This window comes from Acanthochromis polyacanthus, chromosome 15 (assembly GCF_021347895.1).
Source record: "Acanthochromis polyacanthus isolate Apoly-LR-REF ecotype Palm Island chromosome 15, KAUST_Apoly_ChrSc, whole genome shotgun sequence".
Lineage (NCBI taxonomy): Eukaryota > Metazoa > Chordata > Actinopteri > Pomacentridae > Acanthochromis > Acanthochromis polyacanthus.
Window position 1 is genome coordinate 38,134,908 of NC_067127.1, and position 18,451 is coordinate 38,153,358.

General features: G+C 43.9%; 1 protein-coding gene and 1 long non-coding RNA gene across 2 annotated transcripts; both read left to right on the forward strand.

Moving 5' to 3' along the window:
* Positions 1 to 2,851: 2,851 nt before the first annotated feature.
* On the forward strand, positions 2,852 to 11,684 carry ncoa4 (nuclear receptor coactivator 4). The gene is made up of 11 exons (XM_022216874.2): positions 2,852 to 3,021; positions 6,908 to 7,022; positions 7,977 to 8,117; positions 8,335 to 8,426; positions 8,638 to 8,746; positions 8,825 to 8,902; positions 9,498 to 9,620; positions 9,696 to 10,373; positions 10,447 to 10,674; positions 10,750 to 10,842; positions 10,929 to 11,684. The coding sequence occupies exons 1-11, from the start codon at positions 2,984 to 2,986 to the stop codon at positions 10,932 to 10,934; spliced, it is 1,701 nt and encodes a 566-aa protein (XP_022072566.2). The 5' UTR covers positions 2,852 to 2,983; the 3' UTR covers positions 10,935 to 11,684.
* Positions 11,685 to 15,479: 3,795 nt separating this feature from the next.
* On the forward strand, positions 15,480 to 16,875 carry LOC127537583 (uncharacterized). Its single transcript, XR_007947307.1, has 3 exons — positions 15,480 to 15,589; positions 15,692 to 15,725; positions 16,100 to 16,875. It is a non-coding gene; the product is annotated as an uncharacterized LOC127537583 (long non-coding RNA).
* The last annotated feature ends 1,576 nt before the right edge of the window (positions 16,876 to 18,451 follow it).

The following is an 18,451-nucleotide window of genomic DNA, read 5'->3' on the forward strand; positions in this document are numbered from 1 at the left end:
CTCCATGAAGGATGACCAGGAACTGATGGACAGGTAGAGAACAGGAAGAGGTTCCAGGAAGTTCTCTTACAGGGTGTGGTTCCTGGAGATCGGATGGATCGTGTTCCAGAGATCTGGACGTCTCTGAGCATCAACTGATGGAAGAACTGAGTCTAAACCACATTTAGCCAATCACAGTTCACTATTTAACCCTCCTGCTGTCTTCGTTTATGGGCACCAAAAAATATTGTTCCCTTGTCTGAAAAAATCCAAAAATACACCAAAATAATATCAACAAAACTCTGAAAACTTGTAAAACCATCAGGAAGAATAAATAAAAAATCCCCCAAATCCGGCAAGAAAATTCTTGTAAATATCTTCAAAAAATGAGAAAAAATCTTCCCAAAAAATCCAAAAAATATCTAAAATGATTAAATATATATCAGTAAAACTTCTAATATTTTCTTGAAGAACATTTTTTGTTTGAACGTTCTTAAAGAAACATTTTTAAACATTTATTTTTTTCTACCAAAAGATATTCAAAAATTTCCCAAAAAGTTGAAAATGTGGACATCAGAAGTTTCACTGTGAGAGTATATTTATATTTGTCCACATTTTCAAACTTTTCAATTTGAGCTGCAGGACGGCACGAGGGTAAATTAGATGTTTGTGATCTATAACCACTGGTGTAGTTCAGGGTATACGGCGGCATACGGCAGTATACGGCGTATACCCACTTATTTTTCAGTTAGCATTGCGTATACCCACTTCTAATGCTCCCCGGTGCGCATCATTCAGTAATATCTGTGTGCCAGGCAGCCCTCTTTTCCTTCAGGATGATGAAGTCATGAACAACCCTCCTCTGCCTGTAATTGGCTGGTACATGCTACCTTCACTGATTCGATTGGTTAACTTTAGGGATGAGCCAATCAGAGGCAGAGTAGGGCGGGTCATACAGAGGAAAATTTTGCTAACACCTCAGTGGCACTCCAGTTGATTGACAGGTCTGCTTGAAAGATGCGCGGAAATGCGAGAAAGTCAGAATAAACACCTTTCAAGTGAGTGGCACGTATCGAGCGAACCTACTTTCATGGACGATATAATTCTCAGGTAAGTTTTAAGGTGGTTTCCAAATGAATCATTGTTTTAAACTACTGGCAACATGACTGCACATTTCAAGGAGAGGATATTTTGTCGCCAGTGGTTAAAGCTGCAGTCAATTCCAGCCATTTTCAGTACAAAAAAATCGCTACTATTCTATTTGTAAATAAAAATATGACGAGAAATACAGGGAATATTGGACACGCATCGCGAGGTGCATTTCCTCTAAAACGACCGATTCGTGGATCGTATACCGTCTTCAAGACATGTTTTGGACAAAATAGTTTACTGGCTTGTTTCGTCTGGATGTCCAAGGTTGGATTATGGCCGTTTTTTGTGGAATATTTTCATCTGTGTGTAATAATGAACCCGGAAATGTGAGTCGCGCTGTGTACGTTGAAGCGGTGTATAGAGAACGGATGGATGGATATTCGTTGTTTGTCGGACAAATGTGTTTATATCACCCGCTGTGGTAATCACATCTGAAAGTGGTTTATACCGGCGGATTCATGAGAATCTAAGCTTTCCATCGGCGTATAGTGTTTGTATAATCGCGTTTGCAGTTTCAGACATTTAGCAAATTGCTTATGCAGATCTCAAAGTGTACCCCGGGCGGGACACTGAAGCGTAACTGAAGCGCAACGGGTTAAACTGAGTGTCGGGCCGAGTCTGACTAACGTTTAGAAAGGCTAACGTTATTCTAACGTAAGTCTGAAGCTAGCTAGATTGGGATAATGTGGGAAAACCTCTAGGCTGGTAGTTGATTTTAAAGTAAGTAAAAACACAAGAATGGGGACAGGTAGTTTAAGATTCAACCTAAAACAATATTGAGGTTTTATTCATGATGAAATATGAACAAGGATGCACTGTCAACTTCATATTTGAAGTATTTTATTTAAATAAATGTTCAAAAGTAACTGAAACACCATGTTTGCCTCATGATAAATACATGTTACATTAATCCAGTAATAACTACAAACTGCTCCTAATCAAGTCATGATAATTTTATAATAGTGGGCAAGTAGAAATGACTGAATAAATTGAATAGAGTAGTCTTCTATGTCACTGTTTCTAAAACTGGGTGTTTTTCTGGACTAATTAAAAAAAAGGTGAAAATTAAGAGTATACCCACTTCTCCAGGGACCACTACACCACTGTCTATAACCAATCTATAATATCATATTAATGTGATATTATAGATTGTACATAGAGATATATTTCTGTTTTGTATCTTAAACCAGCTGCTGGTCCTCAGTAGAAGAACCAGACTGATGTTCTGGATGAACCAGAGTTCAGTATCGGCTCTGCAGCGTTATTAATGCTGTGATTTCAGTATTATTGGTTAAAACTGTGCAAAATTATATAAAATTCAGCTTCACCTGACTTCAACAAATATTCTGAATTTTACCCTATATAGTCAATAATTATGCAGATTAATAAAGAGCTAAAATTAATTTCTACAGAATTATACTCAAAAACCCAACAAACCCTAGGATTACCTCTGAGCAACAACAATCTCTCTCTTTTCCTGTTTGTGTTATTTTATTCAGTGTTTATATTTATTATCAGTATTTAATGTTATTGTTCTTTCATGTTTATTTTCAGTATTTAGTGTTATTGTACTTTAATGTTTACTAGCTGCATTTAGTGTTATTATACTTTAATGTTTATTATCTGTATTTAATATTGATAGGCTGCAGTTCCTGTACTGTCCAGCAGGGGCCGCCTCGCGCTGTCTTATCCGAACGAGATCCTGTCTTCATTTCTCGCGACATTTCCCTGCCCCCGGTTGTTGCTTTTTTTTTCTTTACGTGATCTTTTGACTCGGTATCAGCGGCTCGTGGAAACATTTACCGGCGAGCTTTCACCGACTGAAGAGTCACCGAACCAACTCGGATCATTTATGGCATCGAAACCGAAACTCCACTGCAAAGTTTCCCGGTGAGTTGAGGCAGCTGCGGCCCGAGAGCAGCTCCTCTGGCCCGGTACTGGCGGCTAACGTAGCTAACTGTTAGCTGCACTGACCTGCTGTTACGGCCTCGCTGTTAGCCAATTAGCTGTTAACTGGTCGCCTCCAAACTGTTTTCTCCTTCATGAAAACTTGTTGTTTGTTTTAATTTGAAGCTTTTAAGGCTTCGGTCGTGTTTCCAGATTCCGGTAATGTTGGTGTCGATGTCTGGAATCGATAATTGAGCTACTAGCCTGTGACCTCCAGCTTCTCAGAAATGTTAAAAATATGCCAAAATAAGATGAAATGTTGAACTGATGTAGTTATAACTGAATTAATCTTCGTTTCCTCACAGAGTTATAAAGTTTTCTACCAATCTGAACGCGATTAGCTTCTATTTGTGTCGTAAGCGTCTTTAAAACCAAACTCCCTCCATAAAACTCTCAATTTTACCAGTTTCGACTTTTTGGTGAGATTTAACTAAAAAAAAAATCATTCTTATTTTTATTTTCTATACTTCAATGATCCACTCTGAGATCCGGCTTCCTCTTAAAGTCTCTTTTAACAGGACTCCAGCTATTGTTTGTTTTTATCTGCCGTCCTCAGGCCTCCTGGGTAAATCCGAACCCAGCCGAGGCCCGCAATGAGAGCTGGCTTACCCCCATACATTCACCCAAATACCAGACGGCAGGTCAATAATGTGCATGCCGACCTCAGCAGCAGACCTTTGGCCTGCGGGGAAAGTCAGGAGTTGTTGTGATAGCTCAGCACACTGGGGGACAAACCGCATACAGTGAACACACACAGTTTCTGCACGGAGTCTGGTTGAGTCACGTTGATCGGGTTAATGTGTAGCAGAGATATCAGCTGTTCGAGTTCGGATGGACTCTTCTCTGTTTACCATCAGACCTGCAGATATGTCAGCTGTTCAGGTTCCGATAGTCTCTGCTCTGTTTACCATCAGACCTCCAGAAGCTCCGGGTTTTTCCGCCCAGTCTCCCCCTGCCTCCACCCGGGGCGCTGCTGACGTGCAGCCTGGCAGGCGGTGATGGCGGCCGGTCGGAGCGGAGCTTCCTCATTCCACTGAGCCAGGAAACCCAGAGAACCCGGGTTAGTTAGTGAAATAAACACAGATAACCCGGTTTAGTTAGTGAAATAAACACGGATAACCCGGATTAGTTATGAACATTGATCTTTAACCCTACTGTTGAGCTCATTTACAGGCAGCAAAAAATATTGTTTCCTTGTCTGAAAAAATTCCCCAAAACTCAGCAAAAACAATTCCCCAAACTTCTGAAAATTTGAAAAACCTTCGGGAAGAAAATTCCAATAATTCCTTATAAATTTTATTTTAAAAAAATCCCCCAAATTCAGCAAGAAATTATGGTAAATATATTTTTAAAGGTTGATGCTACGGGTACGGACCCGTACCTGTAGCATCTGTACTAGAGGTACGGACCCGTTAAGGTCACTGAAGAGCTGGCGCCGGTTAACTATTTGCTGCACATTACAGGCAGTTTATATGAATGACTTTGACGGCGAACATTGTGTAATTTAACCAAAAATACACCGTCTCCTCTCACACTTTAGACATTGCAGTTTTTACGCTTTTAGACGCCGTGTCTAAATTGTTTGAAGTCCAGTTCCTATTAATTAGTTTACCGCGTTCAGTGGTGGAAGCGGCTGACGAACTCCATTGCAAATGTTCCCATTTAATTTCGGACGCTAATTTACAAGATAAAGTTAAGGATGTCGAATATGAAACAAACACTCGTGAATGGTGAGGAGCAGCTCTTTAATTCGGCATGAATTAAAAAAACCCACAAACTCGATTTACTGTGATATTGTGAGATTTGTTTGTGGTGATGTAACTTAGCCATTCAACAGAGTCCGCTAACATTAAAGTGACTGACGTGCAGTGTCTGTGTTGACAGACGTAGAAAATACGTCAGGGTTTTGTTTAGGTTGTTATTATGTAATAGTCTGTCGCTGCTTTTGAAGGTAAAAAAATACTTGTAGTTTGCTGGCTGTTAGTTCCGCCATTTCTTTTGTTTGCTGTTTGTGCTTTATTAGAACAGGGTCACGTGAATAAAAAGTTTTGCTATTTTTAATAGTAGTGCTGATTTCAACCCCCAAATCGCTGTCCGTGAAAAAGTCAGATAATGATATTTATAAGACATTATGCATGATAGAAAAGAGAACAGCAGATGACTGACATGACAGGCTCAGCACGCAGATTCACCTCGAATCACGGAAGCGCCTTCATCACTCGGATTACCAAACCGGCTCATTAATATTTATGTACGTCGGATTACCAGCCAATCACAAAGCGCGTTCATCAGTCGACTCATTAATATTCATGTACGTCTAATTAATATTTATAGTAAGGGAAAGTGCCGTATCCGTAGGCCACAGGCTACGGGTACGGGTCCGTATCTGTAGACACTACCTTTTTTAAAATGAGTAAAAATCCTTCCAAAAAATCCTAAAAATATCTAAAGTGATCGTATGCATATATAAGTATTTTCTTGAAGAACATTCACATAAAAATCAACCAAAATCCAGTGAAATTTGCTGGATTTTGGTTGATTTTTGTTAATGTTTAAGTTTGTTTTAATATTTCTTTTTTCCACCCAAGAAAATGTTCAAAAAGTTCCCCAGAATGTTGAAAATGTGGACATCAGAAGCTTCACTGTGAAAATATTTCTTCCACATTTTCAAACTTTAAACTGGGTCAATCTGACCCTCAGGACGACACGAGGGTTAAACCCAGAAACGTTCTGTTGACGTTTTCAGGATCTAATCGAGTCTGTCCTCCGTACATGTTGTGTATTTTTCCTGTTTTATACTTTTCATGTTCTGCTGGTTTATTATAGAATAATTCTCTGTTTTATAGGTGTAGAACGGGATCGGTCAGGTGTTCATTATCATTACATCATCAACTACTGATAATTCACTCGTGTCTTTCTGTATTTTCTTCATAAAAACAGACAAAATCAGTGATTCCAGCATCTTTGATGAGTATTTTCTGGTTTGTTTCCACTGACAGTAACTGAAGATCTCTGGAGGAACCTTGATACAATAACTTTTATAAATATAATGATACAATACAATATCTTATAAATGTAATAAATTATAAATATAAGATAGAATAACTTTTATAAATATAATACAATACAATAACTTTATTTTATAAATGGAAAATAGAATAGCTTTTATAAAATTATAATACAATACAATAACTTTACATTATAAATATAATACAGTAACTCTGGTCCTCTTAACGTTTCTGATGTTTGAGACAAACGGACGATTCACCAGAAACGCGTGAACCAGTTTAAAACAGCAGAATACTGTCCCCTACCAGGTTAAAGGAGGGTTAAACTGGGGTAGGTCCAGTTAAACTGGAGGACTCAGCTGGAGGTTGTTTTGCTGTCGTTGCTATCAGCTGATAGATGTCTGCTTACAGCTGATACTGGAGCAGCACCACGCCCTGAGGCCACGCCCCCCACATGATCTGAGTACTCTGTTCAGAAATACTTTACCGTACTGCTAAGTACTGTGTCTGCGGTCCTGTGTTCTCTTGTGTTCTGTAGTGGGATTAGTGGGTGGTTGCGGCAGCTTACTGGTGTGACTGGTTTAATCCCAGTGGACAGTGGTGACCCCCCGGCTCTCTGACCAATCACAGAGCACAATGCTGCCACGTCCACAGACAGCTGAGTCAGTGTGAACAGCTTTGTTAGTGCTGTAGCAGAGGGCGGAGTGATGCAGTGTTTCCATGGTTATGCTGTGATCAGTGCTCTACTGAAACTCTGATGGAAGCAGTGGACCCAGAACAGGAAGTTGTATCATGTTGGATCCTCTACTTCCTGTCTGCAGGATGCCGGCGGCGCTGAGCGGTCTGAAGACATGTCAGCAGGCCCAGGACCAGCTGGAGGACGCCATCAGCAGCGTGATGAAGGCGGAGCAGCAGCTGAGAGACAACGGCAGAGAGGTGAGGGTCCTCCTACAGAACCTTCAGAACCAGCTGGAACCAACGGGTCCAGTTTGGCTCACTGGGGTTCTTTCTACAGTCCTGCAGCTCTGGAACCAGAACATAATGAAGGACAGAGAACTCAGAGATATTCTTCTGTCAGAAGAACCCAAAATGACAGAATAATGAAAGCATGTTCAGTGTTGGTTCTATCTGGTAGAACCTCCGGTCTGGTGAGGGTTCCAGGTCTTCAGTTTTAATGATAGCAGGTCTCTGAGTCCAGACTGAAGTAGAACTGAGTCAGATGTGGTTCTGATGGTACTGAACCACAGGCAGGCAGTCAGTTCTCAGGTGAGTCTCAGGTGAGCAGTGCTGTCCAGGTGTTCCAGCTGACAGGACAGAAACAGTGAATCATGAGTTCATCTCTAAATACCTGCAGAAACACCTGAAGCTGCTCTGATCCCACGCCTGTCTGTCCAGCCAATCAGAGACCTCCTCACTGCTGACTCACTGGGTTCTGATAAACCGCAGAACACCCAGAACCCTACCTTTGTTCATCTGCGGTTACCACGGTAACCACAGTGTGTGTCTAAGAATAAACGTGACAGGAAGTCCTGAGTCAGCAGCAGAGAGACTATAAAGGAGGAGAGGACGGAGACGAGCTCAGACAGAGGACAGGTGTGGGACAGAGGACAGGTGAGTTAAATGTCCTTTGAGCTGTGGTGTTTCAATCATCTTGAATCTTTAGTTCAGTTGAAGATTCTTCAGTTTTATTTGACCTCATTCAGTCAGACGTGTCTTAGATTCCATTTTGTCTGTCCATGTTATTCTACACGTTAACTTTCTGTGAACTCGATCACAAACATTTGGTTTTAAATGAAGTCACTTCTTGTTCTCAGTGTTTACTGCAGCACCTGGCTCACCTGTAGTGTCTCTGAGGACTCTAACCTCACCTGTCTCCTCCCTGTGTCTCAGGTGCGTCTGGAGCTGCAGAGCTGTGTGAGCCGCCAGCAGGAGGCGCTGCGCTGCAGGGAGGTTTGGCTGCTGGGTCAGATTGAGCTGCTGGAGCAGGTCAACACTGAAACTCTGCAGCAGCAACTGCACCAGCTGTACCAGGTAACTGTCTTACTGGTTCTACTGGGTTTATACTGTTCTACTGGTCACTGAGTGAACCCAGCAGCAGCTTAGTCAGTCAGCTCATAAATCATCCTCAGTTACAGAGTTAGTTTACCATCTTTTTACCTCCTGTTTACCTCCTTTTTACCGCCGGTTTACTTCCTGTTTACTGCCTGTTTACTTCCTGTTTACCGCCTGTTTCTGCTCCGTGCTGCAGCTCAGAGGTCAGTTCGATGTGATCGCCCATCATCTCCAGAATTCCAACAGCAGCAACGACCTGAACAACCAGCTGACCAGCTGCATGGAGAAGTAAGGAAACACCTGCAGCAGCTCACCTGTCTGCTGGCACACATGTTCACACCTTCACGTGTTCTCTGTCTGTTCAGACACGTCAGTCAGTAAAACACACCTTGTGGTGTTTAGCTTTAACTGAACACCACAAGGCTGTGCATTTATTTTGACAGTCTCACAGCCAGCCTTTTATTATGACAGTCTCACAATCAGCCTTTTATTGTGACAGGTTGTCCTCTCTGAGCCTCACACCAGAGGAAACGCCTGAGATGCGTTTCCATGCCGACGCCCGCTCCCTGCGACAGGCCATCACCTCTTTCGGGAGCATCACGTCTCAGGTAACGGTGCCACCGTGTGGTCTCTGCAGGCCGCTCTGCCAGGTGTGCTCATTCTGACCTGGTGTTTTCTGTTTGCAGCTGGAGGGCGTGTCCTTTCAAAGCCCCACCCACCACAGAGCCCAGGTGCAGCACTGTCCAATCACAGCCCAGAAGCAGGTGAGCTCTAAATGCCACAAAATAAAGGAAAGAAGTTCGAGTGCTGACTTCATGCTGACAACATACTAATACCATGGCCCTGTCATGTATTCATCATGCTAAGATCATGTAAATGTTGTACTAACACCATACTAATACCTTGTTAGTATCTTCTCAACATCATGCTAATGTAGTGGTCACGCGTGGTTAACATGGTGCTAGTGGAAAGCTAACGTCATGCTGCAACAACATGCTAGCTTTATGTTGAAGTCAAGCTACTCTCATACTAGCCTTCTGACATGCTAATCATGACCTGGGTGTGTGTCTGAGGACCTGTTGGTGGGTAGGTTTAGGGTGGAGGTCCCGTTGGTGGGTAGGTTTAGGGTGGAGGTCCCGTTGGTGGGTAGGTTTGGGGTGGAGGTCCCGTTGGTGGGTAGGTTTGGGGTGGAGGTCCCGTTGGTGGGTAGGTTTGGGGTGGAGGTCCCGTTGGTGGGTAGGTTTGGGGTGGAGGTCCCGTTGGTGGGTAGGTTTGGGGTGGAGGTCCCGTTGGTGGGTAGGTTTAGGGTGGAGGTCTTGTTGGTGGGTTTGCTGGATCTCACTGAGTCTGTCTCTGCAGACGATGGAGGGTGGAGGTCTGGGCGACTGGCTGCTGGGGCCCCGCCCAGTAAACAGCTGCGCTCCTATTGGCTACCAGTCCAGCAAGAACCCGGAGGATTGGCTGCTGCAGCAGGAGAACAAGGTGAGGCAGAGCTCCCGTGGGGATGATGGGGATGATGATGATGGTGTTCATGCTGACGTTCTCTCTCCGTGTCAGACTTCCTGTCCCGCCCTCCTGTCGGTGGACTTCCTGTCAGCGTGGGGACAGCTGAGAGACCTGGAGGCGTGGCTTCTGCAGGAGACGCCAGCTGTGCGAGGGCGGACCACTAGCACCTGCAGCTCCGCCTTCTCCATCGAGAAGATTGACGAATCAGAGTTCACCACCTCTGAGGAGGAGGACGGGGAGCTGAGCGACTGGCTCATCACCCCGCCCACCGCTGCCATGGAGACTGTGTCTGATGCTGAGCGCTGGCGCCGGGTGCTGAAGCCGTTTGAGGATGACTGGTCATCCAGCGAGTGGCTGTTGGAGGGCAGCCGGCCAGACTGCACCTCCTGCTGCCAGACCAACCGCGCCCTGGAGATCGAGAACCTCGGCCAACTGAAGTGCCTGAAGACCCAGCCCGCCTCTCCAATGCCCGACTCCCCAGCGCCAGCACCGACCCTGGAGGCGTGGCTGCAGCAGGCGGCGCCACTGCAGCAGACCTGCAGGGCCAATGAGACGTGCTCCGCCTACTCCGAGTGTGTCTGCGACGAGAACTGTGGCCGGGAGGCGCTGAGCCGCTGGCTGCTGCAGCAAGACGGCCGTGACAAGAACGGAGTCCCTGTGGCCAAGAACGACCCGCCCACAGTCAAGAACGCCCCGCCCAGCCCGTGCCACAGAGAGCAGGAGCAGAAGGTAAGAACCAGTGAGAGTCAGAGCTCATGGTGCAGGTGATGAAGGCCTGTAGGTAATGTTGGTTTCTCCTCAGGTGCAGGGCATCCTGGAGGCGTGGCTTCACCCCACCTCCACCTGCAAGGCTCCTCTCAGCTCCTCCCTTTCCGGCTGGGTGTCGCCTGAGGACGCCGTCAGGAAGCCTTCGTCCTCCATGTTCCAGCAGCCCCTGGATCCAGATCTCTGGGTTCTCCCGGTGAAGAACCCGCTACCTGCTGTGGAGGAGGAGGACAAATGGCTGCTGAGGAAGAGGAGCCAGGCTCAGGTAACCATGGTGACCAGGATCATGGTCACAGTGTTCAGATTAGATCTGCAGCTGATCATCTGTGTGTGTCTGTAGGAGCGCCTGGTGCTGCCCATGATGTGCGACCTGTTCTCCTGCATGAAGGTGGGTGGAGACAAAGACAAATGGCTGCACAGAGCTCCTGTCCAGGTGAGTTACCTGAATGTTGCCTGAACGTTACCTGCTGTGATCCACACCTGAGCCTCAGCTGATCTCAACCCGTCTTTGTGTTCCAGATGTGATGGAGAAGATGAACGCTGAGTCACTTTACCGCTGATCTCACACACACACACACACACACACACACACACACACCACACCACACCACACCACACCACACCACACACACACCACACCACACCACACACAGATTGTGACATCATCGCTGCCATGACATCAGTAGGACAGCTCCAGGTGTTCTGGGTGTCTCTGTGATGAAGATGGTGATGGAAGTTGACAGCTCTGGATCTCTGAGTGTTTCCACTAAAACTTAATCAATAATCTAATCAATACTCAGTTTCACCTGTTGGGAAATAACTGATGTAGGAGGTTTCAGTGTCTGAGGCCTGAGTGATGGACGTGTGGGTGGAGTCTGAGTGCTGGGGGTGGGGCTATATAGCATGCTATATATGGGTGGTTCAATGTAAGTGGGCGGGGCCACATGTATCAGATAATAAACTTTATTTTAATGATGTGATTTTATGAGCAAATCTTTGTTTTTCGCTTTCTATTGCGAGGTTTCTCTTCCACAGCCGATACGTGTTTTCAGTGGAGTCCTGAAAACATGTATCTGACTTTGAGAAGGAACTTCATTTCCCAGAAGTCCTTGTGTGTAGGCAGCCTGCAGGCCAGTCACATGACACTGTGGTCTGCAGTGATTGGTGCTTTTTATTGAAGCGCTGCAAGGGAGGGGAGTGGCTTTGATATGTAGAGCTGTGATGTCATCATTTTCCTGCTGTGATTTTCTACAGTAATAAAATATTCTGACATCACTGTGATTGTGACCTTATTTCTGAGTTTGAGTCAATAAAACAACAGAAGATGAGATTACATTTAAAATACATTGGTTGAATCTAATAGGAGTCATAGTTCCACGAATCAGGAGGTCTAGAAGGAGTCATTCGCTGTGTCCGAAATGGCATACTAACATACTACATACTACATTCTCAATGAGTATATACTGTATACTACGTACTATAAGTATGATTAGAATGTCGACCGTTCACACTGTAGTATACTACTACGTTTCCCATAATGCATTTCAAACCTCCGACGACAAAAACCGGAAGTACAGCAGGCTAATATCTCGGCTTGACACTTACCTGAATGCCGGCTTCAGGTCGATTTTTACGGTTGATAATATTAAATAGTTTCAACAAAATAATTTTCACAGCAAAACAATGTTGACTGTCCGCAGACACAGAAGACAAGCCATCCGTCACCTCCGGCGTTTGATTAATTTGTACTTACAGTTTGGTTTCCCTGCTCAGGTAAGTCCATTTTTGTTAAGTTTTCTCATTCACAATTCATATTTTCTATGATGCCATAGCTATGCCACATAACCACTTTTTAATTTTATAGCAAAGTTTAATAATTTAAGAATCATTTCATATAAATGTAATAAATACTTTAAATATTATCATTCAAAACAAGTAGTTAAAAACATACACAAATACCAATAGTTTTAAAAAACACAAATACCAATAAACAGTTTAATAAATAATTAAAAACAACTCATTTTTGATGGCATGTTTTCTATATTACAGGTTGGTGTCAGAGGTCCATACAGCAGAGTAAACCTCCATGTTCCCCTGCTGTCTCTTTACTTTGAGGGAGGCGACCTCAGGAAGGACTTTAGGTTATCCAGACCAACCCTGGACAACCTGATAAAAATCCTGGGTAACACTGACCATGGATGGGGGAGGCGCTCGAAGTTCTTGTTTTTGTCTGTTGGTTGGCGAGCACCACATCCTACCGGCTTGTGTCAGAGGCCTTTGGCTTTCCCCGGAGCACATGCCACGACATGGTCCACAAGACCAGCTAGCCATCCAGTGAATTTTTCGTCGGGCCGTGTGCTTCCCCAACAATGATGAGCTGGAAGAAATTGGGGCTGGCTTTGCCCAGCTGGCAGGTTCCCCAGCATTCAGGAGGGTGGCAGGAAGTATTGATGGGTGCCACGTCCGCATTGTGCCACCTGGAAGGTTTCCTGGTGATTACTTTAATCGGAAACTCTTCCACTCTGTTCAGTTCCAGGCCATTTGTGACCACAAAGGCAGCTTTTTGGACATTGTTGTGGGCTTTCCCGGTAGTGTCCATGATGCCCGGGTCCTGAGAAGCAGCCCCTTTTATCTTCACCAGCTGTACCCGCCCCCAGGCTGGCATCTTATTGGTGACGGTGGGTACCCATGCCTGGCTCAGCCAATAGAGCTGCTCACACCATTCCGTGAGCCTGTCCGGAATGCTGTGGAGGGCAGGTTTAATGCCAGGCTGTCCAGGGCCAGATGTGTGGTGGAGAGGGCTTTTGGTGTCCTGAAGACCAGGTGGCGGTCCATTTTTCTGAAGGCCCTGGAGGTGAAGGTGGACTTCGTGCCGGAGGTCATCGTTGCCTGCGTTTTCCTCCACAACCTCTGCATCAGAAATGGAGACATTTTAGAGCCAGAGGTTGTGGAGGAAGATAATGATGATGGAGTGGACTTTGAGGTTCCTGTGCCAGTCCAGCAATCTGCTGATGGTCTCAGAAACCGTCTTGCTGCTGCAGTGTCTGCCCCACAACACCCCCCCTATGAACTGCAAGAACATGATTATTGTTAATATATTTAAACACAACTCTGTTCAACACATGTAAATAGTTTTCTCACATTCTAAATTTCTCACATTCTTTGTAAATAGTTTGCTTATTTCTACATGTTTTCTTTTTTTTGCTCATGTGTAATCGTAACTGTAAACTCATAATTGGAAACTTTACCTACATTGAGACGCTGTATATAATATTTAAAAAAATGAACCAAACATAAGATTTGAGAAACATTTTTTTTAAATAAACAACCAAAAGAACATGAACTACAAAAATGAACTATAAATGAACAACACATTATTTCTTTAAAACGATTCTAAAATCCCCAACAAACGTTCCTCCCTTGCTCTGCTTTCTGTCTCTCTCTCCTCTCCTCCATCCATTCTCTCCACTCTCTCTCTCTTCTCTCTCTTCTGCTCGTCTTCTGTTCTCTCTCTGCTCTGCTCTCCTTTCTCTTTCCTCCTCTCTCTCCTCCATGTCCCTCATAAACTCCAGCATATCAGCCTCTCTCCGTCTCTTCCTTGTGTCGCCTTCCAGAGCAGAGACAGCTGCTGCCACAGGTTCTGCCATGGCTGAGGTGATGAGGACTGGTGGGGCTATACTGGGCCTTTGCCCCATCACCTCATCCATGGCCTGATACCATTTCCATGAGGCAGCAGTTGTCTCTCCTCCTTCTGTCCTCGGTGCCTTCAGTTCCTACCACACAGCACAGAGGTTATTTGTTAATGATCATAGAGGATGTACTGTGGATAACTGAATGACTATGGCCAAGTGTTTTTAACTAACCTTGTATTTTTGTTTTAAATTTTCCCTTTTTTTTTCCAACCCTGCCTCCACCTTTCCCTCAAGGTTGTGGTCCTTGATGAACATTCTACACATGACAGGATTGAAATAGGAAAACAGACTTTGTTACAATAAATTCTTTGCATTTATTAATGAGTAAAGTCAACTATCTCTGAAGAGAAGATTGTGACCTTACACTGTCCAAAAGCCTTATCTCAATGATCTGTGAATTATTTTACAACAGAGTGGGGGGAAAAAACACATGCACACAATGTATGACACGAGTTTAGTACTTACTGGAAACCTTTTTGAGCTGCGTTACGACGCCCTGTAAACATCTCCTCGTTTTCAGCGCGCCACTTAATGAGGCGATCTGTCCCTGAGAAAAATAACAGTCGTGTCCAACATTATAAGCATTAGCTGCATTGTTAGGTGGTATAAGAAATTGCTTCTATTTGATCATCATAACCGTCCGCTTGAGTGGTAAAGCCACCCACACATAATATTTAAGAGTTCTTTGCAGATGCTGTCCATGTGCTTGGCAACTGACCATAATATAAACAGCTTTTACGAGGACAACAGTTGAGGGAACTTCGTGAGATCAGGACGAGCAAACAGTCGCATAATTAATGTGGCAATTTCAAGCCGGCACTCCTCATGCAGTTATTAGCCAGATTGTGCGAATCGTTTCAATTGTAGCTGCAGGCTACTGGAGGTAGCTGCTACTTGTTCTGTATGCAAAGTGAGCTGCTGCAACTAGCTGCTAGCATTCAGTAGCACGTTGTGAGGCGTCTGACAAATTTAAAACGTTGGTCAGAAAACGCCTATTTCTCAAATCTGTGGGGTGATTAGGATGACTACTTAACCACATAAAATAAAATAAAAACACACTTACATTTATATCGCCCCGGTCCGGCCAGAGATCCCGTGGAGGCTTCCATTTCGGTCAAGAGTACCTGGGTAGCTCGCAAAGCATTATGGGGCGGTTGAGTATGACTAGTGTGGTCACTGCGCATACTTAAAAATTTTCCGGATATAGTATACATCCGGGTATTTCTCACGTACTCAGTCTTTTCATACTATCTAATGTGAACGCACTACATACTTATTTTGACGTCACATTTAGTATGAGTAGTACGTTAGCATGCCATTTCGGACACAGCCATAGTTCCACTGATCGGGAGGTCTAGAAGGAGTCATAGTTTTACTGATCGGGAGGTCAAGAAGGAGTCATAGTACCACTTATCGGGAGGTCTAGAAGGAGTCATAGTACCACTAATCAGGAGGTCTAGAAGGAGTCATAGTCCCACTAATCAGGAGGTCTAGAAGGAGTCATAGTACCACTTATCGGGAGGTCTAGAAGGAGTCATAGTACCACTAATCAGGAGGTCTAGAAGGAGTCATAGTACCACTTATCGGGAGGTCTAGAAGGAGTCATAGTCCCACTAATCAGGAGGTCTAGAAGGAGTCATAGTACCACTTATCGGGAGGTCTAGAAGGAGTCATAGTACCACTAATCAGGAGGTCTAGAAGGAGTCATAGTACCACTTATCGGGAGGTCTAGAAGGAGTCATAGTACCACTAATCAGGAGGTCTAGAAGGAGTCATAGTACCACTTATTGGGAGGTCTAGAAGGAGTCATAGTTCCACTGATCGGGAGGTCTAGAAGGAGTCATAGTTTTACTGATCGGGAGGTCTAGAAGGAGTCATAGTTTTACTGATCGGGAGGTCTAGAAGGAGTCATAGTTCCACTGATCGGGAGGTCTAGAAGGAGTCATAGTACCACTTATCGGGAGGTCTAGAAGGAGTCATAGTACCACTAATCAGGAGGTCTAGAAGGAGTCATAGTCCCACTAATCAGGAGGTCTAGAAGGAGTCATAGTACCACTTATCGGGAGGTCTAGAAGGAGTCATAGTACCACTAATCAGGAGGTCTAGAAGGAGTCATAGTACCACTTATCGGGAGGTCTAGAAGGAGTCATAGTCCCACTAATCAGGAGGTCTAGAAGGAGTCATAGTACCACTTATCGGGAGGTCTAGAAGGAGTCATAGTACCACTAATCAGGAGGTCTAGAAGGAGTCATAGTACCACTTATCGGGAGGTCTAGAAGGAGTCATAGTACCACTAATCAGGAGGTCTAGAAGGAGTCATAGTACCACTTATTGGGAGGTCTAGAAGGAGTCATAGTTCCACTGATCGGGAGGTCTAGAAGGAGTCATAGTTTTACTGATCGGGAGGTCTAGAAGGAGTCATAGTTTTACTGATCGGGAGGTCTAGAAGGAGTCATAGTTCCACTGATCGGGAGGTCTAGAAGGAGTCATAGTACCACTTATCGGGAGGTCTAGAAGGAGTCATAGTAGCACTAATCAGGAGGTCTAGAAGGAGTCATAGTACCACTAATCAGGAGGTCTAGAAGGAGTCATAGTACCACTTATCGGGAGGTCTAGAAGGAGTCATAGTTCCACTAATCAGGAGGTCTAGAAGGAGTCATAGTACCACTAATCAGGAGGTCTAGAAGGAGTCATAGTACCACTTATCGGGAGGTCTAGAAGGAGTCATAGTACCACTAATCAGGAGGTCTAGAAGGAGTCATAGTACCACTTATCGGGAGGTCTAGAAGGAGTCATAGTCCCACTAATCAGGAGGTCTAGAAGGAGTCATAGTACCACTAATCAGGAGGTCTAGAAGGAGTCATAGTACCACTTATCGGGAGGTCTAGAAGGAGTCATAGTACCACTAATCAGGAGGTCTAGAAGGAGTCATAGTACCACTAATCAGAGCTCCTAAAATGACTCCACAGACAGTGAACTACTTTCTCCATCCAGCTGTAAAAACAGACATCAGCTGCTTCAGACTTGGTTCAGGGGTTAGGGTTAGAACCTAGTCCTGGAACCAGGACCTGGACAGTGTGAGTCCTGAAGCCATCAGAACCTTTGAGGTGTTCTCCAGAGAAAGGCAGAGCAACACAACCTCTCAAGCAAAGAGCAGCTGAAGAAAACAGAAAAGAATGAGAAGATGTGAGCAGAAATGAGTGGACTCTGGTTTCCTCCATGAGGAGGACTAAAGGAGACACCAAAGAACCTGAGGAACCTGAACTCACTGATGAGGAAGTAAAGATCAGCTGTTTAGTATCTGTTTAAGGAAGTAAAACCAGTTCAACTTTTGCAGGAATTTTATTCTGAAAGTCCCTGAGAACCAGTTTAACTCGAAAATTACATTCACACACACACACACACACACACACACACACACACACACACACACACACACACACACACACACACACACACACACACACAGAGAGAGAGAGAGAGAGAGAGAGAGAGAGAGAGAGAGAGAGAGAGAGAACAGAAAATACAAAAATACAAAGTGAAACAATAACTGATCAATAACTGGTGAATCGTTCAGGAAACTGAAACTTGTTCTTCATCTTTTCTTTCTCTGGTGTTCACCAGGAGCTTGTTTTCCTATTTTGGGGTTTTCTGTGTTTTTTCTGCTTCAGCTTCACTTCATGTTTCGGTTTTTAGATCAGCTGATCAAAGTTAAACAGGATGAACCCCGAGCGCCACCTGCTGGACGCTGCATGTCCTACAGCTCAACCCACTGAAGGGTTCGAGAAAGAAATCCTTTAAGACACTGTGAGAACATTTAAACTGTCCTCATTATTATTACTGTTATTATTGTTATTATTATTTTTAATATTATTATTATTAGTAGTAATCATAATTATGCTGATAATTATTATTATTTATTTATGTATTTATTTATTTAGAATCTTTCATTTTTTAAGGTTCCTTCAAATTTTTTGATATTTATTTCCATTGTTTATTTAGGCCAGGTTTTATTTGTCTTATTTTTAATTATGTTTTTAAAAATAATATTTTAATATTAATATTCAGAAGAAGTAAAACAGGAAAGTCAGATTTTATTGTAAAAACACGACAGAAATGCTTTTAATGAGCAGCAGCTTATTAGTTTGATAAACGTTCTTTCCATGTTCTGGTGGGAAGGTACCGTGTAAATCCACGATGAAGACCATAAGATGTGGTTGAAAGGACACAGATTCATGATATTTAATCCATTATTATTCGATGTTTTCATGAAAAGGAGTCTTTTAAGGAGTGAAATATTTAATACACAGTTATAAAAACATGGAACTAAATTCTTAAAGGTAAATAACA